Below are 24,553 nucleotides of genomic sequence, written 5' to 3' on the forward strand. Positions count from 1 at the left end.
TGGATGATGCTGGCTTTGGGAAAAAGTTTGCCTATCGCCGTGGCAACAATTTACCACCATTGAATGCTAACTTCGCGGGGTGACCGAGCCCTTCCTGCTTCCCAATGGCTGCCAAGAAAGGCGATGTTCCTCCCCATCACATGCCAACAGGAAAAAAATGTACGATAAGCAGAAAAGCTCTTGATGTAGTGGCGTCTCATTTTAACCTTTGTATTTGTGCTACCAGGGTTGCTGTGAAACACGAATTTTGTGTCGCGCATTCCTCGCTGTGGGCATGAGTTGTGAAAATCACTGCCCAAGGTTTACAGTCTCTTGTGTGCTAAAGTCCTTCTGTATTCATACTGCAGGGGAGTGGGCTCACACAAAATGTCCTCTACACAGCAGCACACTTTGTCACAAAAGCAGCTCACAAACTGATAATTGCATTCACTAGAATCTCGTTCCCCTCTTGTGGGGACCCAGTTGTGAACCCTGAAGTTATAAGATGACTTGAATTTAATTTAGCTGCCAGTTTTTGGTAATTCTTCATTGGGATGTGGGCATCACTGGCCAGACTGATACTAATTTCCCATTTGGAGTAGTTCTTGAGAAAGTGAGGGTGCTGCCCTGTGGTGTTGGGTCACGGTGTCCAAGATTTTGACCCAGCGATGATCAAGGATCTGTAGTAAATGTCCAAGTCAGGATGGGGTAGGTGACTTGGTACTCTAGTGATATTCCTGATGAAGGGCTTATGCTCGAAACGTCGAATTCTCTATTCCTGAGATGCTGCCTGACCTGCTGTGCTTTGACCAGCAACACATTTGCAGCTGTGATCTCCAGCATCTGCAGACCTCCTTTTTTACTCTAGTGATATTCCCTCAGTACAGTCCTTTGCAGAGTACTATTAACCTTGAGAGTATTATTTTAAAAAAGACATATTTTGTCCAATTTCTTTGTCTTGCATTCATCAGTACATATGGCAAGAATACTAATTCTAGGGGAAATAGAGCATTTAATTTCTATGCCAGGGCAGTGCTAAATGGTTGGTAAGTGGACATTGATTGTTAGAGGTGCTGCCATGGAGCATGCACTCGTTGGTTCTGATTGACAACTAATTGCCAGGCTTAGTTGAAATTTTAAACCAAGAAGGTTGACTGTGATTGGTCGAGGCATTGCCCTGAGCATCAACTTGCCCAAAATTCTGTATTGTCCCCTCATGGAGTATGAATGCTGGTTTGTTTGCCTCTTGAGTTTGTGTTCTTGTGAAATATCCTGATGAGGGCAGAATGAAAGATTATGACAAATGTGCTTCTCCTAGCCAATACTTACCTCCTCTCAGAATATCTTAGATTATATGATGGAAGCTGGAATGGAGCTTGAACCTAAACCATCTTTGCCAGAGACGAGACACTACCAAGTGAACCACAGTTTGCTGTGCTACTTGAATTTGTCAATATTTGTTTATTTAGACACTCAGACAGAGCTGAGTTCAAGATATTGAACCTCTGAGTTCAACCTCTTTCAGGCTGTTGCTTGGGTACTACTAATTAAGAAGCACTCATAAATTTTTAAAAAGTTTAAAATAAAAATTATCATTGAATCTTATCTAAAATACTTAGATCTCCTCCAGAAACGTGTTTAGTAACATATTTTGCACAGTTCCTGCAGGTACTGCTTTTATTTCTGTTCTCCTGGTGATGCAGAGACTATGTCCTAACCACATGAAACAACCAGCTGTACTTGCTTTCAACTGGGAATTTCATTTGATCAGGCTACATTGTCTTTCTATTTAAATGCAATTTACACTGCATGAAATCGGGGCATCCTGTGGCTAGTTAGATACTCAAGTGTTGGCGCAGTGGTAATATCACTGAGTGCGTAATCCAGGCCAATGTTCTGGGGATCTGGGTTCAAATCCTGCCATAGCAGGTGGGTAACATTTGAATTCAGTAAAAAAAATATTGATTAGCATGTTAACTGAGACTTTTTTCCCTCATAGGAAAGCTTAGGACCAGAGGGCACAGTCTCAGAATAAAGGGGTGCTGATTTAAGATTGAGATGAAGAGGAATTTCTTCTGACTTCTTCTGAGTCGAGTCCTATTTAATAAATTCTTGATTAGCCAGGGAAGTGAAGATTGTAAGGAAAGGGCAAGAAAGAGGAATGTCGGACCAGCCATGATTCTTTTGAATGGTGGAGCAGGCTCAGGGGCTGAATGGCCTCCTCCTGTTCCAATTTCCTATGGTCTTAATGGTGACAATGTCACATTCACTGTTGCTTGATGAAAACCCATCTAGTTCACTAATGTCCTAAAATACCATCCTCACCTGATCTGGCCTACATGTGACTCTAGAGCATTTAACAATATTGACTTTAACTCCCCTCTGTGCAATCAGAGCATGAGCCTAGCCACGAACATGATTGAACAAATGAGAGAGAAAGGAAAATTAGGAAGATTGGTCAGATAGCTAAATGCTTGTTCTTTATTAATGTTGGAAAAACACATCAGGAAATTACTAACTTTCTTTCCTTACTGTTAACTGTTTTAATGAGGGACACGTTCCAGGCTCAAGATGTTTGGTCATGTGATTTGAATTTAAACACTCCATTTTTTCTTTCCAGTTCGCCTCCATGACAGCATATCAGAAGAAGGGTTTCACTACCTCATTTTTGACCTGTGAGTAGCTGCATACTTTTCCCCTAAAAAATACAGCTTATTGCATCTTATTTTCACCTTGTTTTATGTTTGACTGATAGCTGCGACTTGTCTTCTGCTGTTAATATTCAGCTCCTTCGAGCATGAACGGATTTGGCTGTCACTGTTGGCATCGAGTCTTAGTGGGTGAAGAATAAAAATCCCTTGTGTTCCATGAAGTGTGCCAAATTAACGGGCAAGAGAAAACTAGTTGGTGGATCAGCCCTGGCCCACATTTCAGAGTGGGTAAATTCATCACAGTCTTACTGGACAATAAGGCTACTCTCTCACAGAGAGGAGAGAGAGAGAGAGAACTGATGATGGTTTAACCTGAGGGTCACCATGCCTCAGGTGAAGGGAAATGTTGAGATGGAAGGATGGACCTTCATGATAACCAGATGGTGTGAGAATCAAATGCATGCTGTTAGCATCACATTGTATCACACAATCATCTGTCTAGTCAAGTGAGCTCACATATCCCATTAGGGTGGTTAATCAAGAAATGATGGACTTGAAAGGTACTTCATTTCCGCTTTACATTAGTGGAAAAGGACAAAATGTGGTGGAACAAGGGAGATAAGTTAAGGGACGGGGCTTACTTAGTAGATTTATTCAAATCAAATAACACATAATGGAGAAAATAATAGGACTCAAGAGTCTGTAAATGTTGAGGACCCATCCACGATTATTAGAAGCAGGAGATAAAGAAATTGCAGATGCATTAGTTATAATGTTCCAAATCTCAATTCATCCAGAAGAGTACTCAAATTATGTCGTCACTAAAGGTCAGCTAGGAAGAGAAACTAGATAGGCTGTTTCCCTGAGAGTGGGGAGGACTGACAGAGGATCTGATTGAGGTGTTACGAAGGGGCATATTAAGGGGAGAAAGATGGACAGAAACCTTTCGCCTTAGTAGACGGGTCAATGACCAGCTGGCAAGAAGCAGGACATTTCAAGAAGATTTGAGGAAAGATGATTTTTTTCACCCAGGTAATGGTGGGTATTGGGAGCTCTCTGCCTAGATGGAAACCTTCATGACATTTGACAGCTATTTAGATGAGCACATGAAATGCCATAGTGTACAAAGCGAGGTGCCAAGTGCTGGAAAATGGGGCTAGAATAGATAGATGTATGATGATGGGCTGAAGAGCCTCTTCCCATTCTGTAAAAGCTGTATGACTCTGACTGAGGATTAGTTTTTGCAAACAGTTATTTTTCGTTCAAACCGTAATCCCTCTCTGTTTTACTTATGGGAATGAGTAATGTATAGTGAGTTATCCAAAGATAAAAATGGGCTTTGGAGGTTTGGTGGTCCAGTGGATAGTATCCCTGCAAGGAGCTCCAGGTTTGAGTCCACCCCAGGTCTTGGTAACCAGGGAAGATGTGTTCACAATGCGAGCAATCAGACTGAATGGCAAGTTGCAAATCCTTCCAATTGTACCAGTGGTAGGCAGTAAGAGTGAGAGGTTATGGTGGGTCATGAGATCCTACTGTCATTATCTATGTCTGTGTGCTGCAGCATGCAGGTTAACACAGCAGCTCAGACTCCCTGAGTGAACTACAATACGTCATTGTCATGTAATTGTACAGGAACCAGGCACAATATATGAGCTCTCCATTGCAGCATCCAATGGTATATTAAAGGGACAAAAATAGAGATTGCTGGAAAAGCTCAACAGGTCTGGCAGCATCTGTGAAGACCAATCAAAGTTAATGTTGTGGGTCGAGTGAGAAACATTGACTCTGATTTCTCTCCGCAGATGCTGCCAGACCTGCTGAACTGTCCAAGCAACTTCTGTTTTTGTTTCTGATTTACAGCGTCTGCAGTTCTTCCACTTTTTAATTTAGTCATTATTCTGTAATTTGCCATTCTGCTTCCTTAACCTTGTTTTCTGGATTAGTTCCTGCAAAAAAAATGCATTGTCTTAGAAGACTGAACAATTGTCTCCTTTCTTGGAGAAAATGATAATTTTCCTGATCAAACTTTGGACAACTTTGTCAATTCAGTCCTTGATACAGTGAATAAATGGGCATAATTAATGTAGTGCATTATTTCCCTTGGGCTGTTGTACAGCATTTTCAGAACAAGTTTAACATTGACTTAATAGTGGCATGCCCTAGATACATGCTTTAATTAACTGGAGTTAGACAGCACAGTATTTTTTTTGTTTTGTCATTCATTTTTTTTGACCTGCAGAAATCCATCACCATGCTCTAAATTTATTGAAGCAACTAAGAAATCCACTTAAGTAACATTTCCATTTTCCCAAAGCCCTATGCCTACACTCCATTGCTGTACTGTTGGAGATGTCATTTCTTGATAATATGTCAAACCAAGGCCTCCTCTGCCCTTTTAGATAGTTGCAAAAATCTTCCATCGCTAAGGAACAACAGCCTGGTCTTAATCATATTATGGGTGCTTGCTATGCTCAATTGTCTGCCTCACATTGCACTCGTCAACAGTGGATCTGTTTCAAAAACCAAGCCGCGAATTGGCTGTAAAAAGTGCTTTATTGGGTCTTTCTGGAGTTTTGACAGTTGCTATATAAATGCAAGTCTGTCCTACTTACACCTTAGCCCAATGAGTTTAGGTGCAGTTTGGTGAAATGAAAAGCTTAAATGTTTACTGGGAACCATGAGAATTGTATGGGTCTTTTTAAAATAAGCACAGAATTGTATCTACTTTTCATGATCTTGTAAAACTACATTCTTTGCAGTGCTGCTACAGCAACAACTTATATTTACATACTGCCTTTAACAGAATGGAATGTCTGAAGGTGCTTTACAGGAGAAACCAAGTACGACACCGGCCACGGAGGGAATATTAGGTCAGATAGCTGAAAGCTTGATCAAAGAGATAGATTTATAGGGAGTATCTCAAAGGAAGAAAGCAAAGGTGAGGTTTAGAGATATATGGAAAGCATGAGGCTTAGAAAAGTGAAGGGATGGCTACTGAAGGGTTTGGAGCTGGTGGAAGTCAGTGAGATACAGAGGGTTGAGGCGCTGGAGAGATTTCTATTGTGAAAGATTGTTTGACTGGGAATCAAAATAAGTCTGTGAGAACGCACGTTTCAGAGAAGTGGGACCTGCTGGGAGCTGAGACATATAAAGTGAAGTTTTGGTTGACCTGTAGTTTACTCTGCCAGTCACGTACTGACATACTTAACCATCCCTTCAACAACTCTCTGCTGTCTAGTGCCAGTATAATAGGATACTTTGTACTCAGTGGAACAGAATCTTGAACAGAACATTTAATGGACAACTGATGCAATCCCTCCTATTTTGTGGTGAAACCAAATTTATATCCCACTGATCACTCGTGATTTTATTTAATGCTGGCGTCTTTGTATTTTTCTTACTTTGAGAACGAGTTAGACCAAAGAGTCTGTTTCTGTGTTGTACATCTCTATGAATCTTAAGTCTTTTTGATCTGGTGAATCTGGCGTCTTACAGAGTCAAAACCTGATAGGAATTCTTTGCACTCAGTAGCTCATGAAATAGCAACCCAGCCATGATGTTCTGTAATATAGCAGTGCATGATTAAATTAATCCATGTAATCTACTTGTCTCTATACACTATATACAGAAGTCTGTAGTCTACATCACCCCAATTGTTGTTTCTTTTTAAATTGCATTGCCCTAAGATTTATTTGGATTTGTTGCAATTTGGCAGGATCTTGAAAATTTCTGTCCAGCTTCTCTTTTACATCTTCCTGTTTATGTACCTCAGGACTGTGGGATATACATAAAACATTGCTGAGTACTGGGAAAAAAACATTAACTTGTGAGTCAGGCACAGCTTTATTAACAGGCTAGTGAGGATTGGTCCAAATACAAAAAAACAAAGTTGCTTTCACCTAACATACAAAAGATGTTGTAGCTTTGATGACACTGTCTTCTCAATTTTGTGTTGTTTGTGTGTGTGTGATGAATAGTTTAAAAGATTTTGTTTTCTTATCAAAAGCCCAGGTGTGACTTTCTGGCTTTGCTGGTTGCACTCTTGCCTGTCAATTGGTCTTCAGTGGGTTTAAGTCTCACTCTGGAGGTTAGAATTAGAATTAGAATCCCTCCAGTGTAGAAACAGGCCCTTCAGCCCAACAAGTCTACACTGACCCTCCGAAGAGTAACCCACCCATGACCCATTCCCCGACCCTATATTTACCCCTGGCTAGTAACCTACACTATGGGCAATTTAGCATGGCCAATTAACCTAACCTGCACACCTTTGGATTGTGGGAGGAAACCAGAGCACCCGGAGGAAACCCACACGCACACATGGGCAAAATGTGCAAACTCCACACAGACAGTCGCCCAAGGCTGGAATCCAACCTGCGTCCCTGGTGCTGTGAGGCAGCAGTGCTAACCACTGAGCCATCATGCCATCCATAAGAAGGCACAAAAATGCCTCCTCTGAGACTTGTAATCTGGGCTGACACTCCAGTGGTAGTAATTATAGTCCAAGACATGCAGGAAATGTGTGATATTAAGAGTTTAGAGGTGCATGAAAGGCATAATCAACTAGGAGAAAGTGAGGACTGCAGATCCTGGAAATCAGAGTTGAGAGTGTGGTGCTGGAAAGCACAGCAGGTCAGATAGCATCCGAGGAGCAGGAGAATCAATGTTTCAGGCATAAGCCGACCATGGAAGGTATACCAAAGCATGAGGCTTAGGACAATGAAGGCACAATTACTGGGGAGTATTGGAGCTGGTGGAGATTACTGACTGCCCAGCCAGTCAGTCAGATTGCGTCTGGTCTGATTGTAACATTGAATTTGCTCTGCTCCCTCCCTCGATCCCACGTATCTAACAGAAACCTAACAAGCCTAACCTTGAAGATATTCAATGTCCCAGTCTTCGTTCAGACCTAGAGATTAGCAAACATCTGAGAGAGGAATAAAATCTTCTTTGTCACCATCTAATGGTCATAATTTGGAGATGCCGGTGTTGGACTGGGGTGTACAAAGTAAAAAAAAATCACACAACACCAGGTTATAGTCCAACAGGTTAAATTGGAAGCACTAGCTTTCGGAGCGCTGCTCCTTCATCAGGTGATTGTGGCCCTGATGAAGGAGCGACGCTTCGAAAGCTAGTGCTTCCAATTAAACCTGTCGGACTATAACCTGGTCTTGTGATTCTTAACCATCTAATGGGAACTCCTTATTTTGAAACCGCACCCTTGGTCTAGATTATCCTATGAGGGGTAACATTCTGTCAGGATCAACCCCTCCTCCCCATCTCATGACCTCAGAATCTCGTATGCTACAATAAAGTCTCCTCGCATGTTTCTGAACTCCAATAGATATAGGCCTAACTTGCTGAAGCCTTCCTTACTTTGGCCCCCAGTCAAGCAACCTTTGACAAACAACTAGATAAATGTATAAGCATTAGATAAATTCTTACCTCGCAGGAATCAGTGCTTCTTCTGAACTCCAATGTAAGTTTATCTTTCCCTAAATAAGATGATGGGTGAGGTGTGGTGACAATGTTCTTGGACGAGTAATCCAGAACCCCAAGCTAATATTCTGGTGACCTGGGTTCAAATCCTACCATGGCAGATAGTAACATTTGAAATCAATGAATTAAATGCTAATCAATTGATGATTGCTGTTGATCGTCATCTGGTTGAACCTATTTGGTTCACACATGCCCTTTAGGGAAGAAAATCTGTCTGGCTTACAGGTGAATCCAGACACACAGCAGTATGGCTGACTCTCAACTGTCCTCTAGGCAATAAATGCTGACCCAGCCAGTGACGCCCACATCCTGTGAATGAAGAAACAAGAAGAAATTAGCGCCATGCACAGTGCTCCAGATGTGATCTCACTTATTTTCTTTGGGTGAGGTCTAAATGTGAGATTGCATCTTGCTTACTGTGGTGATTCAGCGAGACATTAAAAAGATCTCCTCGACAGTGAAATAATGCTATGGCCAACGGTCCATTCTATAACCAAGGCACCAGACAGTCAGATTTCCTGAGATGTAGATTCAAGCAAGGCAACCCTTTGAGGATTGAAAAAAAAGTTTTGTGCATCATTCCCACATTGCACTCAGAAGTTATGAAGAACTACAGGTTAATAGTGAGCAACAATGTTTACCAGATTGAAGGTTTATTTCGCTGTTTCACTGTGGGATCTTGCTTTACAGGTGATAATACTGACTTATCAGAATCACTACTCGTTCTGTGGGGAGTTTTAAATGTGCACAGCCATGCTTTGAAAATCATATTAAATTCAGATGACAGAGAGAGATAAATGTGGCCAGATATTCAACCAGTGTGGCATCGTTTAATTTGTACACAGAATATGGATGCATTATTGGGTGCATGCATTATTGAAGCCTTAGTTGTCATCTTTGCAAGGTGCTGGATATAGACCTTTTAGTTTACATATTAGCTCATGTACAACTTCTTGGATTCTAATGAAGAGTCACCAGACTCAATGTGTTAACTCTGCTTTCCCTCCAATAGATATTGCCAGACACGCTGAGCTTTGCCAGAAAAGTTTTTGTTTCTTAGATTCCTTTACTGGAGTCATCTATGATTTATCAGACTTGCACCTAATTAAGCAAAGGAATCTAACCTGTGCAGTGATATTGTGAGTTAATGAGAATATGACTGATCCACAGTCTGACTGAGGCTTTCAGACGTGACTCCAATATCCCTTATATCTTGGGTAGCAAAATCTTTCTCTGCATTGCAATGAGGAACTTTTAAAAAGAGACGTAAAATTGTTGAGAATTTTCTTTCAAATTTTTTTTCTAAATACTTTGATTTTCTTGAAAAGAACATTTCAATTCCTACCTAATAAGACCCAGCAGTTTTAGTCTCCTATTCTCTGTCAAGTAGAGTGTTGTTTGTCACAGTCAAAACTTAAAAGCATGTCAATGGGAAAACCAAAGAACCGCAGATGCTGGAAATCAGAAACAAAACCAGAAATTGCTGGAAAAACCCAGCTGGTCTGGCAGCATCTGCGGAGAGAAAGCAGAGTTAACATTTCAGGTCTATTGCCCCTTCTTCAGTTTCAATGGACATCCTTTCATTATGAAGTTGAGCAATCCTGTAAATAGCACACCTTATAGATCATTTCTGAATGGCTGATGAATTTAAGAATGCACACATTTGTGAGTGAGTTCTAACCCCACGCTGATGAACTGCAATGAATGCTGGCTGGGAGGCATTAGAGATTTTTGATAGAGCATTTGTGATTGTCCCCTAAAGATCTGTGAGTTTGCACCATCTGCATTTATGACTGTAAAACATTACTATAGAAATGCACATATTGATACTAAAGGCAGAAAGCTACAGGTCCACATGCCCTCAAAAAGGAGAATATTAAGTTCTAAGTAGACTAGGAGGCCAAAGCGTTAAACAGCAGGAGCTTTGTTACGGAGGTGTTCACTCTTCAGGCAACAAGGTCAGACAAAGCTGTTTGGCTGTCCATGTCATCATTATGCCAAATGATCGGACTCTTAAAGTGACATTCCACCATACTTACACACGTAAATACACAGCAGAGAATGCTCGCAATTAGCCTGTTGTTGTTCACATCTTCTGAGTGCAACATGAGAGCTACATTCAACATTTTTCTGTTGGTCTTCAAAAGGACGTCAACAGTGAAACTGTGTCTTAGGAAATGAATGGGAGAAGTGACTGGAGCTCAGTGCTTCGAGTGGCTTGGACACACTCTGCTGTGGCTCAGTGGGTAATAGTTATCCCCTTGGAGTCCAAGAAATTGGCTTCAAACCCCATTCCAAAGAGTAGAGCATCATACCTTGGCCATCCCTTCAATGCAGTGCTTAGGGAGCGCTGCACTGTCTGATTTACCATCTTTTGGACCAGATGCTAAATGGAAAACTTTGCCCTATTCTTTCAGGTGTGCGTTAAAACATAGTAATTGCAGTAATCGATGGAGAGCAAATGAAGTCTCCTGGCTAGGCATTCATCCCTCAACCAGAAATTGAAAAAGATGATCTGGTTACCATTGCTGGTTGTGGGAGCTTGACATATGCAAATTGGCTACCAAACTTCTTTTGTTTATTTTCCATTCTTTTAAAGGATATGGGAATTGCTGGCAAGACCAGTGTTTATTTCCCAATCTTTGAGTGTTTGGCAATGAAGTCTACAACAGTGTTACATTATAATTGATTATTTATATGCAATTCAAAGAGTATTTAATTGGTTGTAAAACATTTTGTGGCATCTTGATGTCTCTTAAAAGGTGCTATAGAAATGCAAGCCATCCATTTATTTGTCTGCATTCATTCAAATATGATGTTGCATTTGAGCATTCCTAGTGGGGGATTTGGTGATTGTGCAACGTCTTGTTGTGTATCACAGCAATACCTCAAAACACTGAATGCACTGGCAAGTCAGAAATTGCACCTCAAAAAAAAGAGGCAGAAGGGATCTGGAATTCACTGTCCCAAGCTCAGCTGGATGCTAGGGACCAGTTGGAATTCTACAAGACTAAGACCAACAGATTTTTGTTCATTAAGAATTTCAGTTAATGTGAAGAAGATATAGGTAAATAGATTTGATACAGGTTCAGCTGTGATCTAATTGAATATAGAAGGGAGTTTGAGGGGCTGAATGGCTTTCTTCCATTGTGAACTTTTTTTTAATGCTTTGATCAACAATTTTGCACCAACCACCGATTTTCAACATATTCCTGATGTCAGTTTCCTTTGATCAATGATAAGTGCTTCACCCCTTTTCAAATGAAAAATACTTGTGTTGGGCACTTGGTTTCTATTTGTAGTCAGATAATGATTCCATTGAAGGTAATTTTGTCAGTAACTTCATGTGTTAAATGGCCAATTGGTGTAAATGGAAAAAATAAAAGCAGGGTGGTGTGAATGGTTAGGAAGCAGACTGCTTTCCAAGCCTCAAATCACAAGAACAACTGGATTCCTTTTAAATACAGCCCATGATTTAATTATTAGCTGTGGACAAGAATCACAAACTCTCACTGCCCGTGGAATGAATAATTCAAGTACCAACACTTCTCAGAAATGACATTTAAATTAATCAACAGAGGAGTGACTGTATTTTACTGTATTATTCACTGGAAAATGCAAGTGACAATAAACCATTCAATTCAATTCAATTCGATCAGCTTGGCTGCAGGTTAACAATTTCTCCTTTCATGAGAGTCACAATTATACCTATGTTAAGAAAATTATGTGTATTTCTCATTATTGTCAGTGTTTAAAATCATTTTAATGTATTTTTAAACTGAGCACTGCAATCTCTGTAAAGTTATTCAAAAGATGAATCCTGTTAATAGACCATCACCTTCCTAGTGACGATTTCAGGTTGGTCATTCTTGATGTAAATTGGACTACACAGTTAAAAATCACACAACACCAGGATAGTCCAACAGGTTTAATTGGAAGCACACTAACTTTCGGAGTGACACTCCTTCCAAATCAAAAATTGGACTAGCATTCATTGTCTTGCATCCATACCCTTGCATTCTTCGTTACTTTACAGCGGCTCAGGATAAAGAACAAAGAACAATAGAGGAGAAAGTGAGAATTGCAGTTACTGGAGATCAGAGTTCAAAGGTTTAGCACTGGGAAAGCACAGCAAGTTAGGCAGCATCCGAGGGGCAGGAAAGTCAACGTTTCGGGTCATGAGCCCTTCAACAGGAATGACTGATGAAGGGCTTATGCCTGAAATATCGACTCTTCTGCTTCTTGGATGCTGCCTGACTTGCTGTGCTTTCCCAGCGCCACACTGTTGACAAAGAAAAATAAAGCACGGGTATATTTTGCCCTTCTAAACTAAAACTATCTTCACTTCTGGGATCCATATCCCTCTGTTCCCTTCCTATTCATGTATTCATCCAGGTGCTTCTTGAATGCTGCTATTGTGTCTGCCTCCTCTGGCAGTGCGTTCCAGGAGTTCACCATCCTTTGTGTGAAATTATGTGAACTTAATTCATTCTCCAAATTCTTAGCTATTTATCACCAACCACAAAGGATCGAGAAAGATTGGAACAGGGTGCATTGTGTCACATTAATGATAACGATCTAATAATCACTCGCTCACCAAGGATTGATTAATTCAGGGTTTAGTTTAGTTAAACAATAAAAACACATTTTAAGTTATAAAACAGACAAACAACAACCAGCTGATTACTGCATATGTAGCTTACACACCCACAACAGACTTGCTGACAGTCATGATATTGTGTACACAGTGCCTGGAGTCCTTAAAGGTGAACTCTCTTAAAGTCAAGTCAGCACTTGCTGGAAAATCTCAGCAGGTTTGACAGCATTTGTGGAGAGTAAGCTGGGTTAACGTTTTGGGGCCAGTGACTCTTCTTCAGACCCTGCTGAGCTTTTCCAGCAATTTCTGCTTCAGATTTCCAGCATCGGCAGCTCTTTGGTTTTTTTTATAAAAAATACTCTTAAAGCCAAGGTACACAGACACTTTCCACATAGTGAGAAGCAGTGAGACAGTGTTGGTTCATAAAGAATTGTAGGTCTGGATATTAAAATTTCCAGGATCATTAAAATGTGTGAACAGGTTCGCAAAAACTTTCAGGAAGTCTACTGGAATGCTGACTGTTATAAGACAAGGAATAGAGTACAATTAGGTAGAAGAAACACTTCAACTGTCTAAAGCCAACACCTGGAGTATTGAGGGCTGTTCTGGGCACTTCACTTTGTGGGCGGCACAGTGGTTAGCACTGCTGCCTCACAGCGCCAGAGACCCGGGTTCAATTCCCGCCTCAGGCGACTGACTGTGTGGAGCTTACATGTTCTCCCCGTGTCTGCGTGGGTTTCCTCCGGGTGCTCCGGTTTCCTCCCACAGTCCAAAGATGTGTGGGTCAGGTGAATTGGCCATGCTAAATTGCCCGTAGTGTTAGGTAAGGGGTAAATGTAGGGGTATGGGTGGGTTGCGCTTTGGCGGGTCGGTGTGGACTTGTTGGGCCGAAGGGCCTGTTTCCACACTGTAAGTAATCTAAACTTCACCTTAGGAAGTATTTGTTGGCCCTGGTGGGAGAGCAATGTGGTTTCAAATGTGAAATTCTGAGGAGAGATTGAACAAACTAGGGTTTTATTCCCTGGAATTTGAATGGTGAAGAGGCTAGTTGATTGAGGTTTACAAAATATTAAACAGTACACACATGCAGAATGCTCAGGAACTCAGCAGGTCTGGCAGAGTCTGTGCAGAGAGAAACAGCAAGTTTATGTTTCGAGTCCGGCCTGACATTTCTTCAGAACCTGAAGGACAGAACCTTTCTGAAGATGTCGTATCAGACTCGATGCGAATTCTGTTTACCTGCAGAGTTTCTCAAGCGTTCTCTGTGTTTGTTTGAGATTTCCAGTAGCTGCAGTATTTTAGCTTTTATTCAAGGTGTCAAAGTGAAACCAACTGGGCGAGAAATGTTTGGAGAGTTGGTGGGGGATCGGAGAACCATGGAAACATTGCATAAAATCTAGAGCCAGAACTTTTAGGAGAAACATTAGGAAACACATTAACACATACAGCTCAGAATTCTCTTTCACAAATGTCAATTAATGTTAGATCAATTGTAAATTTTAAATCTGAGATTGATAAATATTTGCTAACAAAGTTGTCAGCGGATTATGGGGAAAGAGCAGGCAAATGGAGTTGGTTTGTGGATTAGTCATGATCATGGCCAAACAGGCCTGAGGGGCAAAATGGCTCCTAATTACCCCAGAATTTCTCCAGGCCCTGGGACAGGGTAGTATATCAGGGTGTAATAACTTGGGCCCAGCACTTCAGTGGGTTATGTACTCAGGCTGGAGTGGGTGGTCCCATAGTATTGTGGGTGAATGAGGCCATGCTGGGGGCCTGGGCTAGGAACCTGTGTCAAGACCAACTCTGGAGCATGTGATTACTGTCCCTGGCCTTTATCCAAGATGTTCCATCTCCTGACACCCCCAGGACCCAATTCCTACATGTTTATTACTGTCCATCTTGACTTAGTAACAAAGTTTTTGCCTTTTTGAGTTGAATATTCAATTTTGATTCCAGATGTTTGAACACATTTTCTAGACTTATTTAGTAGTGACAATTCTGTCATAGAGATGTACAACATGGAAACAGACCCTTTGGTCCAACTCATCCATGCCAACCTGATATCCTATCGTAATCTAGACCTATTTGCCAGCATTTGGCCCACATCCCTCCAAACCCTTCCTATTTATATACCCATCCAGATGCCTTTTAAATGTTGTAATTGTACCAGCCTCCACCACTTCCTCTGGCAGCTCATTCCATTCACACAGTACCCTCTGCGTGAAAAAGTTGCCCCTTAGATCCCTTTTAAATCTTTCCCCTCTCACCCTAAACCTATGCCCTCTGTTTCTGGACTCCCCCGTCCCAGGCAGGCATGAGATGGCAAAAAGCCCCAAGGTGATAAAAGGCACAAAATCAATGCACAGTGGCTCAATTATTAGCACTGCTGGCTCACAGTGTCAGGTACCCAGGTTCAGTTTCACCCTCAGGTCTGTGTTGAGTTTGCACATGTTCCCCGTGTCTGCGTGGGTTTCCTCTGGGTGCTCCTGTTTCCTCCCACAGTACAAAGATGTGGAGGTTAGGTGGATTGGCCATGGGATAAGTTCGGAAAGTGGGCTGCTCTTCAGAGGGTCACTGTGAACTTGATGGCCCGAATGGCCTGTTTCCACACTGTAGCAGTTCCATGTTATTTTTTAAAGCCTACAAAGCACTGGATCAAATTTATTAGCAGCCCTTCATCCACTGAGACAACACGTGTGTTCTTAATATCCCTGATGCCCTGGAAACTTTGCCAATGGTGTGTGGTTTCTTTGTAATCGATACTGTTGGCAACGTCTCTCTAGATTCTGTTGAAAGTTGTATTAGTAAACAACTCAACAAATGATATTTAAAGATTAATGGTTCAATTCCTACGACAAAAGTACAATTCAGCATTGAAGATCCAAAGTGCTTGATTTTTTTTTGTTTTGCCATTCAGGATCCATTACAGCAAGTGGAAGATTTGCAGATCCACTAATGAAACACACTGTCATCTTTCTTCTGTAATAAATCGAACAGTTCTCACATTCTTTCAACCTTGGCCTTCACCTTAAGAGTGTTCTCACAAATTTCCTGTCAATATCAATGGCACATGGTTCATGTGGAGAGATGAAAGATTGGATAAAACCAGTGAGTTCCAGAACTGGATACACCTCTGTACTGGGTTATCATTGTCTGGGTTACCATGTTCTCCATTCAACCCTGCAGTCTGCTTCACAGCCGGTTTCCTGTATTCTTCCTGGGTTGCGTTTGATCCAAAATTCAAAAACTGAGCTGCTCTTAGTGGGTTGTGTGTCCAAGGTCTAGCCCTCAGCCTGCCACCTGTGATGACCCTAACCCTATCGCATCCCCGTCCCCTCCCAGCGATTGCACTTTGCAATGAATAAAAGAAAAAATGCAGCAGATGCTAGAAATCTGAAATAAAAACAGAAGCTGTAGAAGCTCACAGTGGCTCAGTGGTTAGCACTGCTGCCTCTCAGTGGCAGGGTCCCGGGTTTGATTCCACCCTCCTATGTGGAGTTTGTATATTCTCTCTGGGCCTGTGGGTTTCCTCTGGGTGCCCCAGTTTCCTTTCACAGTACAAAGATGTGCACGTTAGGTGGATTGCCCATGCTAAATTATCCATACTGTTCAGGAATGTGTAGGCTAGGTGTGTTAGCTTTGGGAAATGCAGGGTTACAGCAATAAGCTAAGGGGATGGGCTTGGTGTGGACTTGTTGAGCCAAATGGCCTGGTTCCACGCTGTAGGGATTCCATAAAATAGAAACTCAGCTGGTCTGGCAGCCTCTGTGGGGAAAAAAGAAAGTTAATATTTTACGTTTCAGTTTCAGTTTCTCCAGCACTAAAGGCTATTAATAAATCAGCTGGGATTTTAAAGACAATTGACAAGAGTTTCATGACCATCATTAGACTTTTAAATCCAGATTTGTTTAGTTGCATTTGAATTCTATCACTTTGAATCCGGGTCTTTGGGACATTACTTGGATTTGTGGCTTACCAGTCCAGCAACAATCCTGATTGATCAATGTTGTGTGTGTGTCTGATGTACTTGAGATATACTGACGTAATTAAGTGGGAATATTGCCCACTCGGATCTCTGAGCTGAGAAGTGGTTTTATCCACATTAGCTGATGAACAATGGCACTCCAAACAATTAGCTACTGCCATTAGTCCTTTGGGTAATGCTCCAGTAATGCCATAAGCATGAGATGACGTATCTAAACCAACCATAACATCAACATTTCTAAACAGCAAATTACTGATCCAGAGAAAATTCAAGCCACTGGGTCGCTGCAGTTGCTAGAGGCAAATTTAGCTGGAGTTAAGATTTCACTTGAGAGCTTGGAATAATTACCCTTCCAACCAGGCACATATGTATATACACACACGCACAGGCACACATAAATATACACACACACAGACAAAAACATGAATAGACACACAGGCACAGGCATATATATGAATAGTGACACATACACATGCATAGACAGAAACATGCATAGACACGTACACATGCATAGCCACACATACACAGACACATGCATATCCATACAAATACTCAGAAAGACACAGGAACAGGCCCTGACATATTTAGTCCTTATATACTAAAACTTACAGGATCCATATCCCTCTATTTCCTTCCTATTCATGTATTTGTCCAGGTGCTTCTTGAATGCTGCTATTGTGTCTGCTTCCACCACCACCTCTGACAGTGCATTCTCGGCACACCAAACCTGCCTTGCACATCTCTTATAAACTCCTCTGTTTCCTTATTCCTGCCACACCTTGAACCTGTGTCCCCCACTAATTGACCGCTCCATCCTGCGAAAAAGCCCCCTACTTTCCACTCTATCCACGCTATTCACAATCTTATAAACTTCTGTCAGGTCACCCTTCAACATCCTGTATTCCAATGACAACAAACTCAGTCTATCCAACCTTTCTCCATAGCTAAAATCCCCCATACCAGGCAACATCCTGGTAAACATTTTCTGTGCCCTCTCCAAAGCATCCACATCCTTTTGGTAGTGTGGTGACCAGAATTGTACTCAATAAATCCATACACATGTCATACCCATCACCACCATCATCTTAAATACTCTGCACATGGGTTAGCTCAATCCCAAAGCAACAAAAACTTCAATCCAAGTCCCCAAACAAGCAAGTTAGTTGGACGTATATTTGAATGCCATCTGCAGAATGCTACATTTGTGCAAGTCAAAAATGGTTCTTCACCCGGGACCTTCCTGACAGACATCTTTTCGGATTACAAAGTGATTTGTTTGTTTTGGATATAGATACTACTGTGTACACAGCACTCCCAAGCCAGCAGGATACAGTCAAGATAAGCAAAAGCTAGTTTCAGATAATTGCAGCTCAGATAATTTCTTTAGTAAAAGTGTGATCAGATGGGGGAACAAGCTGTCTGCATTAGACAAATGAATAGAAAACTTAGAGAGCGCAAAATAAGACAACAAACAAATTCCTGTCATCTGTGAGGGATTTGTGTTTATTTAACTGTGTAAGTGAGACAGACGGGGTACTAAACACATCCAACTGATGCTTTGTATGCTTTCAGTGGCATTCCTCAGTCAATCAAGGATGGTGACCATTTTAAGTAAGAGGTTTGCAGTTTCCAACTCTAGTTGGACAAGTTCCTGGAGGTGTTGTCATGTGATCTCTGACTGCTTTGCTTCCACAGTTCCACCATTGGTCATCGACATTCAACATTGGAAATGAAACAGATCTGATTGGATGATTCATGACTGTCAGTCAGTCTGTTACTTGCATATATTTTTCACAATAACTTAGAACGTTTAAGCAGAGTTGTTAAAAGACTCTGATTTCTTTCCCTGGGGTTTTCTCTCAGCTAAAGTTTAGCATCTAAATTCTGGAGATTCCAGGGAGGGTTGGCAAATGGCAAGGGAATCAAGGGTCATGGGGAAAGGGCAGGAAAGTGGATGTGGGGAATGTCAGATCAGCCACGATCCCATTGAATGGCAGAGAAAGTTCAGCAAGACGAACAGCCTACTCCTGTTGCCATTCCTTATGGTCTTATGGGTTAAAGTTTGCATTAAATACTTAGGGTTAGAGTGCATAACTCTAAGTATAACTTTGCATATTTTGAAGAGATTTCACTGAGAAAATTGCAGGATAGGTCAGGCTCAACTTATGCTCTTATCTGCTGGAATCATGTTATTAATAATGAGCAGATAACCTGCACTGTATTTGTTATGGTGCCATGTAAAAGATGTATCTCTCTACTTTCTTTGACCACATTAGGAAATGTGGCAGCCATTTTGTGCCCAGCTCCTAATTTCCAGGTAACCATGTGCTTGTTTGTAACATACAGATTCAAATACTATCGACCTCTTATGACATTGTGAGATATTAATGTGGAGGTGCCAGTGTTGGGCTGGGGTGGACAAACTGGAAAAGTCTGTGTCGATATGCGCGATCCTCTTGAAGATCCTGTCTGCATTGAGCTGGCACTTCACCTGACGAAGGAGCAGCACTCCAAAAGCTTATGATTTCAAACAAACCTGTTGCACTTACCCTGGTGTCATGTGATTACTGACCTTGTGCGAAAATGGCTGGGCTGCTGGGAAGAATTTCCTTGCAATTCTTCAAAAAAATTCCCATGGACATCTTCCTTGTGGAGTGGAGAGGCCCTTGTTTTGACAATGGCACTTCTGACAATGCAGCACTCCCTCAGTGTTCTCCTTCACCTCCTGCAACTTGCTTCCAAACAGTGCAGTGACTGCCCCAACCTCCCTGTGGACCATTGTAGCTCACTACCACCTCCTCAAGGGCTATTTGGGACAAACATGAAATGCTGGTCTAGCCAGGGATGCCCAGAACCCATGAATTAACTTCTAAAAAGCTTGAATTTTAATTTAAAAAAATTAGTGCTGCGTGGCTGTATCAATCCGAGATGCTTTTATTTTATTCAGTCTGTGAACTGGGGCTTGGAATACACAACTTTCTGAACCAGGCATGGGTGATACCCACTGAACACAGCCTTAGGCAGCCTAATTCCCTGAGTTCTCTGCTTTATAATTTGAATTGCAGAGTGAAAAATGACTGAGCTACTCAGATAGTTTTCTTCCAGAACAGAATCATGACATTTGTAAAGATAAGAATAGGACCGTGCAATTATTGAAAATATAATTTATGTCTCCAATCATTATGATCTATTGCATCAATTTAAAACAAATAGATCCTGAAACTTCCAAAATATAGATTATGAAAGACATGATGAATTGATTCAATAAAATCAGAACACTTTAGACAGAGGGATGATACCTATCAGGTCGTCTGGCATTAATAATTCATACATGAATAATTGATAAGTAATTTTAGTACAATGCATGCAATTATTTTTGGAAATAGCTAGTAATAGGGAGATGGGCTGATCTTGACCCAGTTCAGATAGGGAACTGGTAACAGATAATCTGCTAATGAATAACTTCTGACCACTGAGCAAAATTAAGAAATTGTTTTGAGGCAATGCTTAAGGAATTAAAGTAATCTTGAGTTGCAGCACAAGTTTCAATAAAGTCACCTTGAGGTTTCAAAACAATGCATCATGATATTTGTCTTGCAGCCTTTTGTTAATTTGTCCTCTCTGTAGTCAATGTAACCCAAATGCATTGGAGTTGTTCACAGGTTTGGACATAACCTGGAGAGAGCAAAACAGATAATCTTGATTAGTATACTCTCCATCAGAGAGATTTACAGCACTAAAACTGACCGTTCGGTCCAACTCATCCATGCCGATCAGATATCCTAACCTAATCTAGGCCCATATCCCTCTAAACCTTTCCTATTCATATATCCATCCAAATACCTTTTACCTGTTGTAATTGTACCAGCCTTCACCACTTTCTCTGGAAACCCGATCCATATACGCACCACCCTCTGCATGAAAAAGTTACTCCTTTTAAATCTTTTCCCTCTCACCTTAAACCTGTGCCCTCTAGGTCACAAGGAAAAGGCCTTCTGTAATCACCCTATCCATGCCCCTTGTGATTTTATAAGGTCGTCCCTCAGCCTCCGACGCTCCAGGGAAAACAGCCCCAGCCTATTCAGCCTCTCTCTATAGCACAAACCCTCCAACCCTGGCAACATCTTTGTAATTCTTTTCTGAATCCTTTCAGGTTTCACAACATCTTTCGGAAAGCAAGGATTCGAACCTATGTTCCCAGCAATTAACCTAGGCGTCAGGAGTACAAGTCCAGTGAAATTATCATTATGCCACCACCTCCATTGAACAAGAGACTGCCCCGTCTGCCTTAAAAGTATTCAATGACTCTGCTTCCCCCTTGTTTTCCAGAAGACAGTTCCAAAGGAGACATGACCCTCCCAAAAAAAACATTTTGCCACATCATTACTTCAAATGAGTGATCCTGGTAAATCCTAGTTTTCATCCCATTTTGAAAAAAGTCACCAAATTAGTTGGTAAAATAAGGATGAATTTTTAAAATTTATTCATTTGGGGAATGTGTGTGCCGCTGGCTGGGCCAGCAATTATTACTCGTCCCTAGTTGCTCGTTGAGATGGTGATGGTAGTTCTTGAACCTCTGCAGTCCACCTGCAGTGGGTTGACCCACACTGCCTTAGGGAGGGAATTCCAGGATTTTGACCCAGCAACAATAAAGGAACAATGATATATTTCGAAATCAGGATGGTGAGTGATTTGGAGGGGAATTGAAGGTGGTGGTGTTCCCTTGTATCTGCTGCCCTTGTCTTTCTAATTGGAAGTGGTCATAGATTTGGAAGGTGCTGTGTGAGGATCTTTGGTGAATTTCTGCAGGACAATTGTGGTGCAGGACAAAAGTTAATCCCATTTCTGCAAAGAAAATTGGTCATCTCAATGCAGATTTGTTGTGATTGATGGTTGTCAGGGTACAATCTGGATTGGCCTAAATACATAAGAACATAAGAATTCAGAGCAGGAGTTGGCTGTCAGGCTCTTTGAGCCTGCCCTGCCATTTAGTAAAATCATGGCTGATCTTTTTGTAGTCTCAGCTCCACTTAACTGTTGGGATCTGTTAGAATTTTCCAGAGAGCAACTTATTCCAAGCTGTTGACTTTTTCTCTGCTTTAAAAGAAAATTAATTTTCTTTCCTGCAAACTGTAGGAGAAAGTTCAGTTTTGATGATGAATTTGTTTCAAGATGTTGTTGTCTCCATTTACTGGAGCGGTTAATTGTACAAATGCAGAAGATTCTCGGCTTCATCGTTTCACATTATTTTTTTCATCCTTTTTTTTCCTCCCACATTCTGTTCCTTCTTTTCACTGAGCAACATTTCCTGGTATAAAGATTACATTCACCTCCTTCCCAATGATCTGCTACTCTTCCTGTTAGTTGACCACGATCTGACACATAGAGTCATACAGCACGGAAACAGACCCTTCAGTCCAACTCGTTCAGGCTGACCAGATATTCCAATTTGGTCCCATTGCCAGTATTTGGCCATTATCCCTCTAAACCCTTCCTATTCATAAATCCATCCAGATGCCTTTTAAATATTGTAATTGCACCAACCTCCACCACTTCCTCTGGCAGCTCATTCCATTCATGCACCACCCTCTGTGTGAAAAAGTTGCCTCTTAGGTCTCTTTTGCATCTTTTCCCTCTCACCTTAAACCTGTGCCCTCTTGTTTTGAATTTCCCTAACCTGGAAAAAAGGCATTGGCTATTCACCCATCTCACTGGGGCCTCATCACATTTGGGCGGCACGGTGGCACAATGGTTAGCACTGCTGCCTCACAGCGCCTGAGACCTGGGTTCAATTTCCGACTCAGGCGACTGACTGTGTGGAGTTTGCACGTTCTCCCCGTGTCTGCGTGGGTTTCCTCCGGGTGCTCCGGTTTCCTCCCACAGTCCAAAAATGTGCAGTTCAGGTGAATTGGCCATGCTAAATTGCCCGTAGTGTTAGGTAAGGGGTAAATGTAGGGGTATGGGTGGGTTGCGCTTCGGCGGGTCGGTGTGGACTTGTTGAGCCGAAGGACCTGTGTCCACACTGTAAGTAATCTAATCTAATCTATATCCCCCATGATTTTATAAACCTTTAAGGTCACCGCTCAACCACTGACAATCCAGGGAAAAAGACCCAGCCTATTCTGCCTATGCCTATAACTCATATCGTCCAGTCCCGGCGAGATCCTTGTAAATCCTTACTGCACCATCTGAAGTTTAACGCCATTCTTCCTATAGAAAGGTGACCAGAATTGTACACAGCGATCTAACAGTAGCCTCACCAATGTCCTAAAAAGAATATATATTATTTATCCAGGGTGCTGGATTCTCTGGTGAACTCTCTGGTCAGCCCTCTACTGATGAGCCAACATTGGTTTCCAATCTGGCAATATCTTAATTGCAACATTCACATCTGTGTTTTCAAATCCCTTCATGGCCTTTTGACTGTGCTCCCCCCCCCCCCTCCAAGCCAAAAACCACCTCCAGCCCTCTAACTTTTCAAAATCTCTGTGCTGTTCTGATTCTGGCCTCTCGTGTATTCCATCTGATTTTGTTTTAATTTGTGGGAAGAAGGGTAATGCCTATGGCTGGCCTGGGATTCTTTGTGAAGACTGATGCGTGGACATTTATTCCAGGAAGTGACTAGAAGGCCAGCAATCTAATGCAGGGGGTCTTATGATGTCAAATCCCAAGGGAAGCTTAAACTGCTTAGAATGATTGATTGCACGCCATCAAACCATAAGGCATAGGAGCAGAATTAGGTAATTTAGCCCATTGCGTCTGCTCCACCATTGGATCATGGCTGATAGGTTTCCCAACCCCATTTTCCTGCCTTCTCCCCATAACCCTTGATCCCCTTACTAATCAAGAACCTATCTACCTCTGTCTTAAATACACTCGAGGATTAGGCCTCCACAGCCAGCTGTGACAATGAGTTCCCCAGAGTCACTACCCTCTCACTGAGAAATTCCCCCCCATCTCAGTCCTAAAGGGTTGTGTCTTCAGCTATCCACGTTCACTCTATCCAGACATGGTATGTCAATGAACTCGACAATGGAACAGCCATAATCTATAGCAGAGAAAAGGCTGAGGTATGAACCAATGGTAGTTAGCACAGTGAAGGATTTGATAGGCTGAGCGCAGAGAAAATATTCCCTTTTGTGAAAATGTCCAAAGCGAGGTACCAAGTTGGGCATTTCCTCATTCAAGTCAGAAGAATGAGAGACAACTTTCTTGAGACTTATAATGTTCTTTTGGGGATGGGATCAAAATAACGTGGACGCTAGAAGTCAGAAACAAAAACAAAAATTGCTGAGAAACTTAGCAGGTCTGGTAGCATCCATGGAGAGAAATGAGAGTTACATTTCAGGTCCAGTGACCCTCCCTCAGATTCTCCGGAACTTGACGGGGTAGATGGAGGAAGGTTATTTCCCTCTGTGGGAGAGTCTAAGACAATCTCAAAATAAGGGGTCATCTATTTAAGACAGAGAAGAGGAATTATTTTCACTCAGAACATAGGGAATCCATGGAATTCTTTACCACAGAAGGCTGTAGAGGCTGGATTGTTAAATATATTCAAGGCTGAAATAGATGTTTAATTAGGAAGGGAATCAATGTTATGTGGAAAGTGGAGTTGAGGGTTAACGGATCAGTCATTGAATGATGACTGGCTTGATGGACTGAATGACCTACCTTTTGCTCCTATGACATTACAGAGTTCAACCAGGCAGTTCACATGCACTTTGCTCCATTAGCCTTCCAGTTTCAAAAGGCCTTGTGGCGCCTTCCATCCTTGTGGTCATTATTTTGAGCCAGTGAAGGAAGGTGGCCCAAGTCAGAACCCCAGATACAACCCAAGTATGT

At 41.8% G+C, this 24,553-nt stretch overlaps 1 protein-coding gene across 1 annotated transcript in view; it reads left to right on the plus strand.

Moving 5' to 3' along the window:
• camk2g2 (calcium/calmodulin-dependent protein kinase (CaM kinase) II gamma 2) overlaps positions 1 to 24,553 on the plus strand; it is a 354,839-nt gene that overhangs the window by 189,243 nt on the left and 141,043 nt on the right. The window contains exon 4 of the mRNA XM_060854081.1: positions 2,600 to 2,654. Within this exon, the coding sequence (XP_060710064.1) occupies positions 2,600 to 2,654 (55 nt within the window). The remainder of the gene's footprint in view (positions 1 to 2,599; positions 2,655 to 24,553) is intronic.

The sequence above is a fragment of the Hemiscyllium ocellatum genome, chromosome 43 (assembly GCF_020745735.1).
Source record: "Hemiscyllium ocellatum isolate sHemOce1 chromosome 43, sHemOce1.pat.X.cur, whole genome shotgun sequence".
Taxonomy (NCBI): domain Eukaryota; kingdom Metazoa; phylum Chordata; class Chondrichthyes; order Orectolobiformes; family Hemiscylliidae; genus Hemiscyllium; species Hemiscyllium ocellatum.